The sequence below is a fragment of the Cervus elaphus genome, chromosome 15 (assembly GCF_910594005.1).
Source record: "Cervus elaphus chromosome 15, mCerEla1.1, whole genome shotgun sequence".
NCBI classification, from domain to species: domain Eukaryota; kingdom Metazoa; phylum Chordata; class Mammalia; order Artiodactyla; family Cervidae; genus Cervus; species Cervus elaphus.
The window spans coordinates 54,485,884-54,505,741 of record NC_057829.1 but is presented as its reverse complement, the minus strand read 5'-3'; the positions used below and the strand labels follow the sequence as shown (position 1 = coordinate 54,505,741).

Sequence of the window (19,858 nt, the reverse complement as noted above, 5' to 3'; positions counted from 1 at the left end):
CCCAGGTCTCTTGCATTGCATGCAAATTCTTTATCATCTGAGCCACCTGGATTTAATTGTGTTATTTACTATCTCTGGAATTATCCGTGAATCAAATCACTGAGCCTGAGTTTTTTTGCCCCCATGCTAAATATAAGAAGCCAAGCCCTGGAATAAACGCTGGGCACTTAGGATCTCTGAGATCCAAAGCAATCATTCAGTTTTCCCAGCTATAAACTGGGAAATAGTAACACATGTAATATTGTTGGGTGAGCTGCCTAGCTGATAAATTTAGGTATTTATGCTTTGCGTTCTGAAGGAGTGATAATACCCTGAGAGATTTTTTTTTAAAATAGAATTTCCTATGATGTAAATATCCATGAAAATAGAGGGAGGATAGTTCTCAAGGCTGATTTGAAGATCAAGGAATGTCAGTTGCCTAGGAGAAAGACTCCGTCTATTCTGAAGCTGCAGAAAGCAAACAAGACTGACACTTGTTTGTTTTTTCCCAACAAAGGGAGCATCATAGAATACTTCAAGTTCAGAGATTGTATTATGTTCAGCGAAAGTAACCTGTACCTGGGAAAGTATGTAATTTTGTTGGTTGTCTTACTTAACAATATGTTACACTGGTAGTGATAAAGTAACATACCTTTATATCTTTTACAGTGTTATCCAGGTAAAAGGGGCTCCTGCATTTGGCCCCACACACCACAGACACATAAAATGTAAATTTTTATTTATTTGCTTTTTTGACTGCCCCACATAACTGGAGTCCTAACCACTGGACCGCCAGGAATTCCCAACAAAATGTACATTTCAAAAATAACACATGGCATCTCTGTTACTGAGAATCTGGTGCTTAATCCTGGCATAGCCAGACATGAAACCCTAAACATCCAGCCCAGGGAAAATGTGTCTCTTATCTTTTGCCTTCTTTGCTCAGAGAGAAAGGAAGTTGTGTCATGACTGTTTCTGTGTTATGAGGGTGCTGATTTTAGGGATAGACACTATTTTGAAAGGCAGAAGTGATCAGAAGTGGTTAGATCAGAGAAAAGGCAATTTTATTGAACTGGCCGAAGGCTTCCTCTCATCCCAACTGCAATCTTACAGTATGAAGTTATTTTCCAGAGCAGTTGCACCAGCTGCCCATTTCTTGTTTCTCTTCTTGTTCTTATCCCTGGCTTATAAAGTGCTCATGAATAAGCATGGTATTTGCAACAGCTGCATATAGTAGTTAAATAACATTATGCCTGTTAACAAATTCATAGTGTGCTTAGATTTGTACACCTGTAGATTTAGACTTACACATTGAGTCAGATTTTCTTCTGCTTTTAAACTCTTCCTTTGTGCCAACTTGCTGATGAATGGTTCCTGAGAATGGGTGTTTAAAAATAAAATCAAGTGGGACCAGATTTTCATATCCACACCCTATCTAGAAAATAGAATATAGAATTTCTCCAACATATCTCTTGAGTGCAAAAGTAATGATGGTAGTTAAAATTCAAATAATAAGAAGGGCATGACACAGCGCCAACAAATTTAAAAATAGGTTAAAAATAGAAGGTGTTGAAAGAAAAGCTTGCCTTCCTTATGTACATTTATAACAAGGATGGCTTCCCTAGGGGCTCAGATGGTAAAAGGATCTGCCTGCAATGCAGGAGACTTGAGTTCAATCCTTGGTTTGGGAAAATCCCCTGGAGAAGGGAATGGTTACCTACTCCAGTATTATTGCCTGGAGAATCCCATGGACAGAGGAACCTGGTGGTCTACAGTCCATGGGGTCAGAAAAGAATCGGACACGACTGAGTGACTAACATTAATACTAACTAACAACAAGGATACTCATTCTTTTTTTAAACAGTCACATTGAAATATAATTCACATACCATACAATTCACCCATTTTGGAGAAGACTCTTGAGAGTCCCTTGAACTGCAAGGAGATCCAACCAGTCCATCCTAAAGGAAATCAGTCCTGGATATTCATTGGAAGGACTGATACCGAAGCTGAAACTCCCATACTTTGGCCATCTGATGTGAAGAACTGACTTATTTGAAAAGACCCTCATGCTGGGAAAGACTGAAGGCAGGAGGAGAAGGAGACAACGGAGGATAAGATGGTTGGATGGCATCACTGACTCAATGGACATGAGGTTGAGTAGACTCCGGGAGTTGGCAATGGACAGGGAGGCCTGGTGTTCTGCAGTCTCCTGGGGTTCCAAAGAGTCGGACACGACTGAGAGACTGAACTGAACTGAAACTATACAATTCAGTATTTCACAGAGCTGTACAACCACCACCATAGTCAGTTTTAGAGCATTCTCATTACCCCCAAAGGAGACCTACACTTCCTTGCTATCACCTCCAGTCCTCTTGGGCTTCCCTGATAGCTCAGATGGTAAAGACTCCACCTGCAATGTGGGATACCTGGGTTCGATCCCTGGGTTGGGAAGATCTCCTGGAGGAGGGCATTCTTGATTTCTTGCCTGGAGAATTTTCATGGACAGAGGAGACTGGTAGGCTACAGTGCATGGGGTCCCAAAGAGTCAGACATGACTGAGTGACAAAGCATAACAACCAGTCCTCCTATTCCTCGACAACCACTGATCTACTTTCTATCTCATAAATTTGCCGACTCTGGTCATTTCATATAAATGGAATCATACAATATATGACCTTTTGTGACTGGCTTCTTTCATGTTCAAATTTCATCTATGTTGTAGCATGTACAGTACTTTATTTTTTATTGATGAATAATATTTCACTGTAAAGATATACTTTACTTAATACATTAGTTCATCAGTTGATGGATCCATCAGGTGAATAACACTGATTTAAATATTCATGTTCAGGTTTATGTATGAATGTATGTTTTCCTTTTTTTATATACCTAGGAATAAAATGGCTAGGTCAGGTGGTGACTCTATGTTTAACCAACTGAGGGACTACTAAGCGGTTTTTCCAAAGGCACTGCACCATTTTTACAGTAAAGGTTTTAGTCAGTCCCCCTCTCTGTTGCCTCCTAAGAAGGTGTAGACTACCAGTCATGAGGCAGCTGTGCTGCAAATCGTAAGGAAAATTTGCAATTAGACAAATCGAGTTACCTCCTTTCCCAAAAGAGATGATGGGAGAAGTGGTGGAGGAAGGGAGAAAACAGGAGCATATGGTCTCTAGTTGGAACCCACATTTTTCAGGTTGGCATCCCAGGTTGACTGTGCGTATAGTAGGGATCCTGACACAGTCCTGTTTGTGTTTATCTTCAGGATTCTCACACTCTGACGCTTGCAGTTGCACTGGACACACATTGTGCAGGTCAGAGGACGTGATGGGGAAAGAAAGAGGAAAGCTCTGTGAAAACGGGGGGCTGGGGACAGAGGCTGATAGATCTTTTGCTGAGAAGTAATTGGCATTACTAAGAACCCAGACCAGGATAAGAGACATTCTCCTCACTCCTTGGTATTGGAGGGGAGGGAGATACACCGAGAGATGTGGTCAAGAGCCAGGAAATTAAAGTAATTCCAATTAATGTGTTTCTGTTTCTTATTCCTGGATAGTGAGATTTCAGGAAACATGAATTATATACGTAATTTTCTTGATTGTTTTCCAATCATTTCTGTCAGCTTTAAGTCCTCAAATAAATATTAAGTGTAACATGACATATGTCTCTTCTCTACCCTTTCTTCCTTTTTTCTTTTGGGGTTTCTGTTCTAGCAAAGGTTTTGGTGGCATGACTTGCAAGGACGAGGTTACAGATACCCGGTGTGCCTTCTTTAGTACTCTACAGGTGCCAGGGTTCCTCTCTCAGGGTCAATGTGCCTGCCCTCTTACCTTCCACTAAGTACACTCCCAATTTTTCTCCCCAGGCATCAGATCTGATAATAAGTTACTCAGGCCAAGTACGCTAAAACCTTCTTTTGAAATGGATGCTTGTCCAGTCAGTAGAATGGAATGAGTTTACCTTTGCAGCTGATGTGAATTGTATTTTCCATCAGAAGCCTCTTGACAAAGAAAGACTTCACAGCTTCATGTTTCTTTCTATTCTTTACTTAACAGGAAAAATTTTCCCACATGTGTTTAGATTGCCTCCAGGATGGGGCCTAAAACAGAACTGTAGATACTTCCTCATTTCTCCTAATGAACATCAGAAAAGGAGAGAGAACATGGATGGAAGCACAAGATGTAACAAGATCTGCTTCCGTGGAGGGCAGGGGTAGGGTGTTTATGTACACAGAGGTACCTGGTGGTGGTATCAGGATGTAAGATAAAGCCCTGGACTCTGAAAGCTGTAGAAAAAAATGTTTATTCTGTTCAGTGAAAAGGTTGTTGAAAGGTTGCTGCTGGGAGCTGTGCATTACTCTGGGATTTGTGACCTCCAGAGGATTTCAATCTGGGTTCAGAGATGTGGCTTGCTACTTTGTGTAGCAAAGTTTTATTAAAATATAATAGAGCTAGGGAAAGCTTCTGACATAGACATCAGAGGGGGAAAGAAAGAGTGCCCCTTTGCTAGTTTTTAGCAAGGTGTTTTATGTCTGTTGCTGCTAAGTCACTTCAGTCGTGTCCGACTCTATGCAACCCCATGGACTGCAGCCCAGCAGGCTCCTCCATCCATGGGATTTTCCAGGCAAGAGCACTGGAGTGCAGTGCCATCGCCTTCTCCGTTTATGTCTGTTAGGGAACTATTAATCAGATAAGAGACATCAAGGCTGAGGGAGTCTCACCAGGCCCCTCTCCCCCATAATGCACTTTGAGATAGGATGTCACAGGTGTGTATCCCCTGGCCATAAAACAATTGACAGGAATACTGGTTTGCTGAGCTATTATCAGCCCAAGGTTTGAGAAGAGAAAAAAAGTCAGTCTTAGGTGGAACCATTTTGAAGAAAGGCAAATTCCAAAACAAACACATGGTTTTATTAACATAGTTTAAGAAAAACCTTTCCATAAGAAAAACGCATTGGTTAGCTCAAGGCAGAACCAAGTGTTGTCAACACAGAATTAAAACAGGCTGTGTGTGTGTGTGTGTGTGTGTGTGTGTGTGTGTGTGTGTGTGTGTGTGTGTGTAGAGAGAGAAGGTAGCTTGCAGTTTATTTCCTCCTGTCGCTTGGCGACCTCTGGTCTTCCTGCCTGTTATCCTCTCAATGCTAGGCCAGTCTGTGTTATTTGGAACCAGTTTATGCCCAGTGTAACATTGCATTTTTCAGTAGCTGAGTCTGGAAGATTTAAGGTACAGCAAAATTTCAGAAAAACCAGAACACATATTTATGTTTGATCACATCTAAGTTATTTATTAATTAATGACTTTTTCAGGCATCCACGCTATGTATACTGATGATCTCAAATGCACACTACACTATTTTTAATACAAAAGATATTCACTATTCTGTGCATAAAATCTCCAAGTCTTATTTATCTACCTGTTTTAAGTTTATACCCTTAAACTACATCCCTCCTATTCCCCCACATCCCAGCCCCTGATAACTACCATCTGAATTTAATTCCAAGAGGCAATCATTTTGCAACCCAGAGGGTGATTGATGGTCTCTTGCTGGGTCACCTGACTGTTTTGGTTCACACAAACCTTGATATCTGTCCCTGGTCATTCAGTATTTACCCAGAAAATCCTAACTGCCCCAGGCATACCATGCCTTTTATGGTTTCCCTGAAGACTTTCAGGATTAAATGAAGTTTTATATCACCTAATACACAATATTTCTAAAGGGGGGAAACCTCCATTATTGATGACATTTCCCAGAAACGTGCACTAGGTCCTTAATGACCAAATAATTCCCCTGTCCTGCTGCTTTCCTATCATATTGAATCTGGGCTCATCAAAGCAACTGAGTTCATCAAACCGGTCTTCTCCATATAAGATTATAATCTACAATGACAAAGCGGCATTCTTCTCTCCTTCCCTTTCGCCTACTCTTTCCCTCTCCCTACTGGTAAGACGTCTTTCCATACACATTTTTTCCCCCTTTCTTTTTATTCAAACTCCCATGGGCAAATTTAAGAGTCAGAATTTTTTCTCTTTTTTATTTTATTAATTATGAAAGTATGATAACACATTTACAGGAGATTTGGAAAACATAGAACATTACATACAGAAATTACATATAGTTCCACTATATATTACAATTATTTTTCAAGCAGATAAATTAAGATATTTTTTTGGTTGGAGTGTCAATATCAAATTCTCAAAAATTAAAAGAATGAATATACAGAGAAGTAGAAGGATATAGTAGACCTGAAAAGCACTATAAACCAATTCAAGATATTTTAAAGAAAAGCATATATAACGTACAGAATCTACCTTTTTACTCTCACTTGCTGTGTTGTGGTTACAGGGAGGACAGAGAAGAGATGAAACCTCCCCACCTGCTTCCTGAAATGCTTGTACTGTGGTCACCTGACCCCACTTCTTCTAGCTATATTCCTTCCAGATTTGACCTGGTCTCTCTTTTTTTTGTTTGTGTGTGTGTGTGTGTGTGTTTAAAAAACCTCTTTCCTCCCTTCAGTTAATGGGACGCTTGAACTCATGTTGTATAGAGCTTGTATAAACAGTCCTAGATTAAGACTTGTCTGGGGAGGTGGGGCAGAAGGCAGAAGGGAGGGAGGGAGGACCCCCAGGCCTCCCTAGTCTTCTATCCCCCAGCCTTTGGACGGACACAGCACATTAGTGTCTGTGCAGGGTGTTAGGAAGGGGAAATTTCTGCTTACCCTTCAGGGTTCTTCTGGCTGGTCTAATAATTAAATCGATGCAAGACAAATTAACAGGAGAAAATCTAAGTTAATTTCATACATATGCAGGTCTCCTAGTATACAGCCTAAGAAGTGACCAAAGCTGGCAGCTTTTATACCTTTTAGACAAAGAAATAATAAATTCATGAGGAACTGGCAAGGCAAAGAAACTTGGGCTTGGGTACTAATTAGTGGAGAGTCTAAGCAGAGCTGGTTTATGTAGCCTTCCCAGCCCTCAATTCCCTACCTACAGTGACAAGGACGTCTCTCTGCCTCCTGGCATAGTGAGGGTACTTTTCTCATGGGAGATTTATTTCCTGCTCTGAGAGGAGGGTCAGAGTGTTCTCCTTGCACTGGCTGTTTTCTCAAGTAATAACTTCAAAATAATCAAAATGCCATTTTGGCATATTTGAGGGAAGACTGCCCTGCACTGTATCACAGGACCAACCTGTACAGGATCTAAAATGACTCCAAAAATGGAAAAACATTGCTGAAAGGGACCACAGTGTTACAGGTGTGAGATATCGGACTACTTTATAGAAACATAGCCATGACATCACCCCACAGAGGGAATGCCAGCTGTTCCCAAGAGGTCAGTTGGGAAATAGCCCCTTTACTGAGCCCCTGGACCTGCCCCCAGTTCAGTCCCCCTCCCAGAACTCAATTTAGATCTTAACACTGGCCCAGCAGAGTTCCTCCCTAACCTTGATCAAGTACTATGTGGCCAGGGTCTAAGTCCACGCCTGTGCCAATTGTTAAGTATTTTGAATACCAACTTGGAGGGGTTTCAGCTCCCTTCTAGCAGTAGCCCTATGGGTACCACATTCCAGTTCCTCATTCCTCAGCTAAAGATGCTAAAGGGATGAGGTTTTCAGAGTTTTCCTCTGCTGGCTGCATGTCTTCATCCAGTTCCTGAAGAAACGCCAAGAGATGCAAAGCCTTAGGATCCGCTCTGTTTTTTGAGAGCTTGATTTTGGCAAATCTTTGCAGTTTGTTTTTCATTTTTTCTCCCTCCTTTGATCCCTGGTTTATTTTCACACCCTCTATGAAATGGTGGATGGCCTTGTCTTCATGTTTCCTCTGGTACAGCTGAAAGTTGCCGTATCGCAGGTGGAGCAGTTGTTTGGCTACAGGAGGAAGCTCTTTGCTGAATTCTTTTTGAAAGTAACACTCTGCTTCTTCATACTGACCGATTCGTGCATGGAGGCAGGCAAGATAGGAGCTGATACGGAAGAAATTTCCATTACTCTCATCAGCTTTCTTTAAATGATCTATAGCATGTCTTATTAGCTCCTGTAATTCCTCTCTCTCCCCACCCATTTTCTCTACTTCCAGGACTTTGGCCTTATAATAGCACCCAATATGGCAATGCAGGTAGATGTTGTTGGGCATGCATTTTAGAGCCTTTCTCAGGAGTTCTATAGCTTGGTCCAAGTCACCTTTTCTTCGATACAGCTTTGCTGCCCCTCGAATCACATCTGTGGCCAATGGGGCTTTTTCCAAAGCTTCTTCAACTAATCTCTCTCCTTCATCATTTTTATTCATCTTTTGAAGTTTCAGGGCCAGGAGGACTTTGACATACTGGTCGTCAGGATTCAGCCGAATGGCTTGCCTCAAAGGGTTAATGGGATTCTGAGATGGTGGCTGGTTATCCAGCTGGTAGCTCGCGATGGCCAGTCCAGAGGTGAACTCTGGGTTCTTGGGGTTCTTCTCCAGAGCCTTCTCAAAACACACCTTGGCCCTTTCGTTTTGGTTTCCTCCACACTTCAACCGTGTCCACCCTTCCTCACAGTCCAGCTCAGGACTCTCAATTCTGTAAGGGCTGGAAAACTTCTGGCAGACTTGTTTCACCTTGTCAACATAAAGCTGAGCTTCTGCGAATCTTCCCAGGTGATAGTAGACCCAGGCGTAGTTTCCCCAGGTGACCAGGCTTCTGACCTCTGCCTGGTCAGCGTGCTCTCGCTGGATGAGCTCTTCGGCTTGCTGTAAGCATCCGAGGGCTGCCTCATGTTGGCCTCTGCGGAGTTTTATGTAGGCCAGTATATTGCACATTGTGGCTTTGAATTCACTGTTCTGAAACTCATTCTGGTTACACACTTTGTCTTCAAAATCATCCAAAGAATGTTCTCCCTCTACCAAGTTCCAGGTGAAATGGCTCTTGAGCTGCTGTAGACTATGCTCCAAGGAGTTCTTGGTGGTCTCACTGTGAAGGAAAAACAGAAATGAACACTCTAAGACATAGCACAGGTTCACCCACGAGAAAAGGGGAGCATGACAAGTAGGATTCTCCCTCTCCTTAACAGTGTTAACTCCAATAAAAAAAAAAAAAAAGAGTACCCTTTCCTTGGACTTCACTGGTGGTCCAGTGGTAAGACTCCACACTTCTATTGCAGGGGGCATCTGCAGCTAGATCCCTGGTCAGGGAACTAATCCCATGTTGTGCGTAGTGCATCCAAAAAAAAAAAAGAATATTCTTTCCTTTTTTTTTTTCAGTCTTGGTATATGTGTTAAATACACAGGGAAGCAGAAATGGGGTGATCACGGGCAGCAGAAAAATTAGGAAGGGACTTCCCCAGTGGTGCAGTGGTTAAGAATCTGCCTTCCAATGCAAGGGACACAGGTTTGATCCCTGATCAGGGAACTAAGATCCCATGTACCCTGGGGCAACACAGAGCCCTCAGGTCACAATTAGAGAGAAGTCTGCTTGCTGCAGGAAGAGCCCTCCCAACACAGTCAACAGTAACATAAATAAATATTTAAAAGAAGAATTAGGGAGAGGGCAGTGGGCAGGCATCTGAGCCTGAGTCTAGTCTTTCCTGAATAAGGGAATCTTTGTTAGGAATGCTGGCTCTTGGCTTTCTGCGAGGGTCTCTATGTGCATGTGTGCATGCTAAGTCACTTTGACTCTTTGTGACCCTATGGGCCATACAGCTCACCAGACTTCTCTGTCCATGGGATTCTCAAGAAACTGGAGCGGGTTGCCATGCCCTCCTCAAGGGCATCTTCCCGACCCAGGGATTGAACCTGTGTCTATTACATCTCTTGCATTGGCAGGCAGGTTCTTTACCACTAGTGACATCTGGGAAGCCCAAGGGTCTCTACAGGAGCAGCCAGATCCTTGGTAACTGATTTCAGGTTTGATTTTTATGTAGTTTTAAAGAAGTAATGGTCAAAATAGAAAACTTCGGAAAAAGAATATAGACTGTCAAAATAATAAAAAAAAGCCAAACAAAACCAATTTGCTAAAAGCTCCAAAAGTTTGGCTAGACAAAGAAAATCAGTTAAGGATTTATGACAAGCTCACGTAATTAGACAGGAAACATGAAGTAATAAAAATAAAAAAAGACAAAGTAGGGAGAACTAAAGAATTTAAAACATCAAAGAGAAAATAGAGTTGAAGTTCAGAAGCACAATAAGGATGTCCTTATTAAAACAGTATAAAATTATACAGTTGAAATTTCAAAATACAAAAGTAAATGCTAGGTAAGAAGGAAATACAGAAACAAAGAGCCATTCAATGTGTTATTTCTTTGGCAATTCCTTTTCTTAACATGTTTCACTGAATTGATCTATTAATAATTTTGTACTTGTTTTAATTTTCCTTTGAAATTTAACTTTGACCCTCCTATGGTTTGCTTTTGAAGGAGTTTAGAACAAGTCTTCCCAAAATGTGTCATTTTGGCAAGTGGATTGTTTTGAGTGGAAAGCAGTCAAGACCCAGTAGATTCAGTGCAGGAAACATAAGAGACACAGGTTCGATCCCTGGGTCAGGAAGATCCCCTGAATGAGAGCATGGGAACCCACTCCGATATTCTTGCTTGGAGAATCCCATCATGGACAGAGGAGCCTGGTGGGTTACAGTCCACAGGATCGCGAAGAGTCAGACGCTACTGAAGCAACTATGCACAGACACACACTTTCATAAAAGAGAGCAAGCAAGGGGCTAAAGGGCAGCTAACATCTTTCATTATGAGAAATGCTCTTTCTCCTTGAGGGTGCCTTTGCAACTCTTCTGGAAAGATTTTTTTTTTATTCCTTTGTGTTAGTCCACTAAATAAACAAACAAGTAAATAAATAAGCAAAAACCAATCAACAGAAAAGCAATCAAATAAAACCCCTATCTTGAATAAATTTGGTAGAGAGTAGGTTAAAAATCATTCATTACCTAAAATTGTTTTCAATATTGTCTATGTATTAGGGTCCCTTAAATGTTGTTTATTCTCACTTAAAATTTTTTTCCATGATATACATTAATCAGTTTTCTTATCAGAAGCTGATATTCTATATATTATGGATTCTGACATAGACAACCAGTAGAAGTCTGGTAAGTCTTGTTATGTGGCAAGGATCACTTTTGAAATAATTGTCTAAATGGAAGATTATATTCCTTCATTTTTTCCTACTCTCTATCTTTCACTCTTTATACCTCCCCTCAATTTGATTAGACCAGGGCCAGGTACCCAGATTCAAGTGGAAGCTGGAAATGGAACTGAGAGGGAGTCAGTGAGTCTTCATGAGTCTTCATATGCTAAGAAGAGTGCTGTGCCCGCTGGGGTTAGATGGTGGACATGTCCTGTCTGACCTGCTGCAGAGAGAGTGACCCAGATACACATGGAGAAGACTCAGTGACTGGGTCCCCCAAGCTCACCAGTGTCCTGTTCTAGTCCTCCTGGGGTCATCAGCATCCTGTGCAGGAGTTCTGTGGGACATTCTAGGAGCTTTAAATCAGTTCCTGCTCATTTCTGTTACTTGTAACAAATGGAGCTATAATTACCCAAGTAGAATAAACAAAAAATAGGAGGGAAAATGGGTAGGGGTTTCTGCTTAGGGAAAAACTCTTCTCTTTTCAAAGCCTTCTGTCCATGGGTTTCTCCAGGCAAGAATACTGGAGTAGGTTGCCATGCCCTCCTCCAGGGGATCTTCTCGAACCACGGATCAGGAAGATCTGAATGAAGATCAAGGTTGTCTGAGGCTCTTGATGTAACACAGAGGATGTGGGCCAGGAGAGAGCCTCACTTTTGCTATCTGACCTTGTAATGACACCAGCCTCTCCTTGAAAAGTTTATGTCCAGTCTGGTCTCTCTTCCTTCTTAGTGAGGTTATGGGAAGATTCTCTTACTTAGCTCATGGGTTCTTTAGCTCCTTTCTGATTGTGTACAAGAGCAGAGACAGTGAATACAGTTGAGATTATCTCTCACATACAATACGTATAGTCAACTCTACATTTGCAAGATAAGTACATTTAATATATACATGTATGTTAAATTCTTTTGAGTAGTTATTCAAAAGGCTTCCAATTTTACTGTGTGGTTTTGAGTTTTTATTTCTACTGGTAAATCAGAAGCTGGTCCCAGATCCTTGCGTCCTGAACTTAGACTTGTGAGATTTGTGCTCCTGATGCCCCTAGAAATTCCAAGTATTTACACAGCAAACAATTTCTCCCCTTGCTTCTTGTCTGGATGAAAGCCACAATCCCACTGTCTGCCAGGCTCAGAGCCAGTGCCGCCCCCGCATTGTCTTAGAGCAGTACCAGCACCACCAGGGTGGGGTTGGGGGTGGGGGAGCCTATTAGAAATGCACAGGCTTGGATCCCAAGCCAGACCTACCAAATCAGTCTTGAGATTTGGGGAGGTTAGTATTTGAGCTCAAATATCAGTCTTTAACAAGCTCTCTGTGACTCTTACTGAAGTTTGAGGACCATTCTCTTAGGCCACAGGAGCAATGCCCAATGACAATCCCTATAGCTAAAGAATCAAAGGAAATGAGAAGATGAACTGGTGGGTCAGTATTATTATGGGAAAGATTCTAAGAGAAGGACATGCTAAAATTCTAAGAAACAGGAAGGTTTCTAAAGATTCTGAGTTACTATAGAAACAGACATCTGGAGGTATCTCAAATTATTATTTTCTTCCTATCAGGCAGAGGTGCAAACTAGCAGAAAAAATATATTATATTTCCTCTAGGAAGTAAGTACCAGGGGTGGTATTCCTAGATTCTGGAGCTCCTAGGACTGAGGCTTAGCTATATAGTCTGACTTCTTGACCCTTAAACTGGAGAAAATAGAATAGAAAGCTTTCTTCCTATTCATTGCGTGAACTCTTCCTCCCCAGGGAAATCTGATGTTTCTGGGATATGAGAAGATTTTAGAGGTGGGGACTGTTTTCTCCAAGCAGTTCATCTCCAGTTCTTATGTCAGGTAGGAGGATGCTAGCCAGTCAGTAGAATTTGGGGGTGAAAATATTTGTTATTTTGCCAGCCTTAATGCAAATCTGAGATGCATGAACACATTAAAAATGTTCCACCTTAGCATGACGTGAGGTTGCTACCCTGAGTACATTTTTAACAACATCTGCTAAAAAGAGACATGTCTCACTGTGGTTATATATATTTTTTCTTTTCCCTTATATGTCTTCTGATTTTTGCTGCATGTATCTTTGTTTCTTTATTGTTAGGTGTCTAATGGTTTATGATTATCTATCTTCTTTGTGAATTGTACCTTTTATCATTAAAAATATTCATTTTTGTTTCATTTAAAATAAATGAAAAATATTTAGATCATAAAAAAACTATTATTAAAAGCCCCTCACTTATTCCTTTGGATAAGAAACCCAGGGCAGTCTACAGGAGCAATGTCTCTAGATCCACCTTTAAGTGAAGCACCTGCCTGCTTTAATCTCTCCCCTTCTGCCCCTCCCTTCCTGCCTCATTGTTCTCCAGCCTCAATTCTCAGCTTCCCGTGAGAGATCCCTGTAGGAAACGACAGTGTGAGGCAGAAATAACTTAGGAGTAAACAAGCCAAAATCCTAAAGACCTACAGAAGATAGATGAGTCATAAGGCTATAATCAAACACTAAAGCAAAACAACCTAGAAATTTGCCTTTTAGGGGCATGGCTATTGACAATTCAGTTTCCACAACAAGAAGGATTAGGCCTTTTCAACCACAGTCAGAGAAGAGTCTTTTACCTCATGATCGCCGTGCACTTCTCAGCTGTTCTGAAAGGCTGCAGTTCGGGCTACTGCGCTCTTCAGAAATCTTCCTCCTCTGCCTCAGTGGAGTGCTGAGAGACCTATATATGAACGCATCACCAGATTCCTTTGCCTAAGTAGACTTCAGGAAAGAGAAAATGAAACTGGAAACTGAAATTGACAGGACTCGCAGAGGAAATGAATCTTGAGTGCTAAGTGAGAGCCAAACTGGTAGGGTGCCTTCCTCCCCCTCCCGCTACAGTGAGTCAGTTCTTTGTGAATTGTTTTGATGTCTTAACATCAGCTGCCATCAACGGAGCCCAGCTCCGGGAAGGATACAGTTACCAAGCTCTCTGCCTCATTGTTGGAATGTTAACCCATCTTCACTCTGTCCACTATTAACAGCAAGATGACCTGCTGGCCCCTGTGCATGCTGGGTGTGTGCTAAGTCGTTTCAGCCGACTCTTTGCAACCCCATGGACTATAGCCCGCCAGGCTCCTCTGTCTATGGGGATTCTTCAGGCAAGAATACTGGAGTGGCTTGCCATGCCCTCCTCTAGGACATCTTCCCGACCCAGGGACCAAACCCGTGTCTCTTATGTCTCCTGCACTGACAGGAGGGTTCTTTACCACTAGCGCCACTTGGGAAGTCCTGCTGTCCCTGTGATGAACAGTTATGTTACTTGCACAGGGCAGGGGTTTCCTTCTGTTTTACTCAGTACTGAATCTCCGGTTCCTCCAGTCACACCTGGCACATGGCAGGCATTCACAAAGTAGTAGCTGAATGAATGAATATGTGATTGGAACTGTGGGCTCTGATGTCAGTCTATCTGCATTGGAAACCAGGCTTCATTTATATGTGGTGACACTGGAAATTACTGAATGTCTCTGTGCTTTAGTTTCTTCTCCTGTGAAATGAAGATACTACCACTACCTTGTGGTGTTTGTTGTGAGGATCAAATGGCTTAATACATTAGAATAATGCCTGGAACATAATAAGTAAGTGTCAGTGTTTATTATAATTAATAACTAAACTCATGAACCAAAGAGACCAGCAAGGAAACTTCTGATGTTTGCCTTTTCCAGAGCCTCAGTTTGACATTCCACGATCCATCATGGAGTGAATCATTAACCAAAGAAAAACAATTCCTAGCATCTCTACACATTCTTGGCTTTCCTGAGCTCCACATTTTGAATCCCTGTGAGTCATCTTAGAATTTAGCATCTGCACACTACAATTTGCAGCCAGAGTGGTTTGTTATAACAGAGGAAATGTGCTTTATCCTTATGCCTATCCCTAATCATAAAGGAATTACGATGTACATAGACCCAAGAGGGAAAAGGTAACCACACCAACTGTCTTTGAGGTCAGTAAATTACACAGAGAACAGGTGAAACATTCCCAGTGAAACTGAGGTTGCTGAGGCAGGTTTTTCAGTTTTGGGGAAAGCATTATTTATAGTGGATTTTTCTGCCTAGGGTAAGGTAGAAGCAGAACCTATGCTTCTTGGAAATTCCCTACCATTTCATTAGGATTACAGCTAAGCTGGTAACCCTTACTTGTAGGTCTCACTCAAGAGTTACAAGTTCTAGTTCTATGTACAAGTTCTATGATGTATTTATAGAAATGCAGGTCAGATGTACAAGAAATGCTGATTAGGGAACTAGAACACTATGGCTTTTTTTTTGGTTTTTGAATTTGCATTCAAGAAAACTATAGGATAGAAATGTGTAAGTCTTGTTAATAAAGGCCCTGGTTGGGGAGAGGCACAGAGAAAGTAAATGTTCATTGTGTTTCAAAGTGTAGAGGTGCTGGTTTATTCTTTAGAAATCTGTGTGGCCAGTGCCTGTGTATAATGCTTTCACAATAGGAATGCATCAGGGGCTGTATCAGCTACAAAGTGGTGTAATGCCTTAGTTTGAACACTGTCATCAACCACCAGCTGTATCAGCATCACCTGGGGCCCTGCTAGAAATGCGAATTCTCAGGCTCCAGTCCAGACCAAATGAATCAGAAATTCTCAGGTGGAATTCATGGACCAGCAATTCGGTGACCAATTAAATGTAAGGGAAGGCTAGAAAAATGTAGTTTCAAACTGGGGACCGCTTTTACCAGTGACAACTTCATACTGGGCAAGTAGGAGCCCTAATTTGGGTGGACCATGAGTATCTTGCTCTGGTCCTAAATACCCAAGATGTATCCTTCTTTCCAAACATACTCAGACCTTTCCAAGGGAGTCAGCCCTTGGGAATCAAGGCAGTCATTGCACCCAGCTCATGATCAGGGATCTGTGGGTGATTTCCTGTTCTCCCCAATGATCTGGGTGTGACTCCTTTCAGTCTGATGATTAAAAAACCCAAAAGACTAGATAAGATTAGATAATTCATGTGTACCACATGCAATGGTGGGGCATGGTAACTGTAATAAATACTCTCAGTTGAAAAAAGGGAACATGGAGAAATCTCAGAAGGCGGAAGTCTATAGCAATGATGACATTCTGATGGGTAAGTATTCTGAAGATCCTCTATCCTGGCAGTGGTGGAAGTTTCTTAGTTAGACCCTGATTCTGCTCTCTGATGGGAACAATTTTGCCATTGTTCTGCATATCCCTGACTCCAGCCTCTGGGAGTTCATTCATTTTCTCTGTTATTCTCACCTCTCCTGTCTGACCTAGACATTCTGTTTTCACTTTGTTGGTCCCAGAGACTCCTATACTCACACAAAACTTTTGTTGATAGCTTTCCAAAGGAGAACATTTATTCATAATATCAATACTCTCAAAGAATGCCTCAGATATTTGTCAATGTTTGGTTCTGAGCATAAAGAGAGTTTGAAAAATACATAATCTCATGGTAGCATTGGTAGGTAAAAGAGAGATGAAAAAGACCACTTAAAGGTACAAGAGACAGCGAGAGTAATCAGAGGAAATGTGTGGATTGAGTGTCCTCTGCGTGGATATGAATTCTTGAAGAAAGTTTTTGAAATTAGTGGCAGGAGCAGTTTGACCTCTCTTGCCAGCTGCCTCCCCCAGTCTGGGCAAAGCTTCAGGGGTCCTTCACAGATTCCAGCCCATCTGTGCACCTACTTTTAGACTCCTTTTGTGCTTACTGCAGCGCTGTAGGCAGAGACCCCAAGATTCACGTGAGGCCCAAGCAATACCAGCTAAAATTGCCCCTCAAAGTCAGGGAAGGTAAGTATCACTATGAAATAAAAAGCCTGGTTCCTGCCTTTCTGGAGTTTACAATCTGATTGCAAGATGAAACTTTCACACATCTGATGACAGAGAGGTGAGCCCTTCAAAACCGAAAAGCATATGGAATGGACGAAGCTAATATTGGGAAATAACATTAGCATTCTGTACACACTTTTCTGCACTTTCACTTTCTTATTTTTTAAATATATCTTAGCTATAATGTTCTGTATTATTATATTTAGAACTCTTTTCTTAAAAATATGGACATGCTGTTTCATGTTATGCAATGTTAATATTGAATAAGTAAGGCCCCTAATGATAGTAGTTATTTTCAGTCCTTTGTTATTATAAACAAAGCTTCATGAACATCCATGTACACATCTTTGCACACATATGCAAATACAGAGTAAATTATTGAGTGAAATTGCTGCGGAAAGATCCACAAACACTTAATAACCATCAACAAATTCCCTCTACCTATACAATTTCTAATCTCAATGGCAGTGCATGATACAGCCTGTATCCAAGTCCTTTTTAGCATACGCTTAGGAAAGGCGTTTTCTTTGTTGACCTGAGACAGTCTCCCTTGTAGTGTTGGTGTACTTTGCTCTTAACAAAAGTGATAGTGATATCATTTTACATGTTTACAAGCTTTCTTCATTTCCTGTCTGTTCCTGACCTTTGTTCATTTTCCCACTGAGTTTTTCCTTATTGATTAACAGAAACTATTTCAGCATTAAGGAAATTAGTCCTTTACCTAGTTATGTGTTGAGATAGTATTTTTGTTTGTTGTTTATCTTTTGACTTTCTGAAGGTATCTCTTCTATGAAATGTTTTTAATGTATATGTATTAATATTTTATGCCCTTTTGTGTTTTTTCATACTTATACCTTCTAGACCCCATGATTACAAATATCTCAAGCACTTTGGTAGTAATTTTATGATTTCTATTTTTTAAACATTTAAAACTTTGATGTACATGGAATTTATTTTGGAGTTTAAAGAGTGAGGAAAGAGGACCAGCCTAGAGTGATGTTCTAGTCACTCATTCAGTCAGCGAATGTTGAGTGTATGTTGTGTGTCAGGCCATGTGCAAGTCACTGAGTGAGTGAGAGCTGGGAAATCCGGATGACACAAACAGAATAAGCTGGGATCATATAGTCCAAAGCAAGTCCTTTCCCTCAAAGCAGCATTTGTTCAAAATATCTGTGAAAGTGAAAGTGTTAGTTGCCCAGTCATGTCTGACTCTTTGCACCCTATGAACTGTAGCCAGCCAGGCTCCTCTGTTCATGGAATTCTCCAGGCAAGAGTACTGGGATGGGTTTCCATTCCCTTCTCCAGGGGATCTTCCCGACCCAGGGATTGAACCTGGGTCTCCCGCGTTGCAGGCAGATTCTCTATCTTCTGAGCCACCAGAGAAGCCCCCAAAATATCTATATAGCAGAGGAAATGTGATTCCAAATTTCCAGATTTGGATGAGAGAATTTTCAGAACCAGGAAAAAGCAACAGCGAAATGAAATGTCCCGTCATTCAGCTGCACTCCTGTGAGGTTTCGGATTCTCTGTCTCCCCTATTAACCTCCCCTTCGTGCCCACCATGCCAGGCCTCTCTTGCTCTCCCTGCTCTCTCTGTGAAGCCCAGAGGCACGTTTATGGCCTCTCTAGGGCTTCTTGCTTTTCTGAGTCGTGGGCCCACCTGCACCCTCTACCATTTCCTTGCTGCCCTTCTCAGTCAGAGATGAGAAGACAAATCTGCCAGGGTTGGAGGCTGGATGGTCCAACAGCCATCAGCTCTTGGGTGCCCTTTTCTAGTCACTTCAGGAAGGAATCTGGAGACTCGCCAGCCCACAATGTCTGAGGCGTTTTCAGAGTCTGGCAAGTCTTCTTAGGTCTAGGATCAGTTTTTCCTTCTCAGTTTTAACTTGCTGTTGTGGTGCAGCCCTCTGGGTAACGGCAGATGGTGGTGTCTTTGCACATCTGCTGGCCTCTGAGAGTGGTCATGGTGCAGGTGAGCACTTGTCTCTCCACTGGAGAGAGATCCTTACTGGATTCTTTCGGGAAGCAATACTCTGCCTCACCATACCGATCTGATGTGTAGAGGCAGGCAAGGTCTGAGCAGGTACAGGGGGGTTAATATTCAACTGAACAACTTTCTTAAAATGATTCACAGCGCTTTTCCTAATTTCCTGTGGTTCTCCATCCTAATTTGTTGAACATTTATTTGGTTTCTGTATTCATCTGATTTTTGCTCTGTAGCAGCATCCAACCTAGAGATGTTAATCAATGCTGTTTGGCACTGATTCTAAGGCCCTTTTAAGTATCAGTGATTCTATGACTGTGTCCAGAGTGCCTTTATTTCAGTATATTGGGCTGCACTGCAGAGCATGTCTGTTGGGCTTGGTGTTTTCATCTACTAGGTTGTCTCCTGCTTCTTTCTTGATCGGTTGAAGAGTCAGAGCCAGGAGAATGTTAGGTACCATTTATCTGGCTCCAGCTTGGTGGCCTGCCTCAGAAGGTGAATGGTGTTCTCTGCTGGCGCTTTGTCATGCAGACGATACAGTGTGATGAGCAGTCCCAGGGAGAATTCTGGGTTGCTGGGTTTCTTTTCCAGAGCCTCTCAAAACATTGCATAGCCTGTTCATAGTACTTTTCTCCCCATTTTAGAAGTGCGTCTCCCTCTTCACCGTCAGTCTCAGGGCATTCAATTCTATAGGAATTTGTGCACTTCTTGCAAAGATTTCCCACCCTATGAATGTGTCTCCAGTATTCTTGCCTGGAGAATCCCTTGGATAGAGGAGCCTAGTGTGCTACAGTCCATAGGGTCACAAAGAGTCAGACATGACTGAAGTGACTTACCATGCACGCATGCACAGAAGTAAGCGTGTGCTTCTAGAAGCCTTCCCAGGTGATAGAAGACCCAGGCATAGTTTTCCCAGGTGACCAGATGTCCAGTTTTGCCTTGGTGATCCCGTCTGTGCATG

The 19,858-nt window shown here is 41.9% G+C and overlaps 1 protein-coding gene across 1 annotated transcript; it reads right to left on the bottom strand.

The window, feature by feature from the left end:
• Nucleotides 1–6,306: 6,306 nt before the first annotated feature.
• On the bottom strand, nucleotides 6,307–13,901 carry IFIT2 (interferon induced protein with tetratricopeptide repeats 2). Its single transcript, XM_043926809.1, has 2 exons — nucleotides 13,681–13,901; nucleotides 6,307–8,919 (listed from the first exon to the last, which is right to left on the bottom strand). Exons 1-2 carry the CDS (start codon nucleotides 13,683–13,685, stop codon nucleotides 7,551–7,553), a joined length of 1,374 nt encoding a protein of 457 aa, XP_043782744.1. The 5' UTR covers nucleotides 13,686–13,901; the 3' UTR covers nucleotides 6,307–7,550.
• Nucleotides 13,902–19,858: the final 5,957 nt, after the last annotated feature.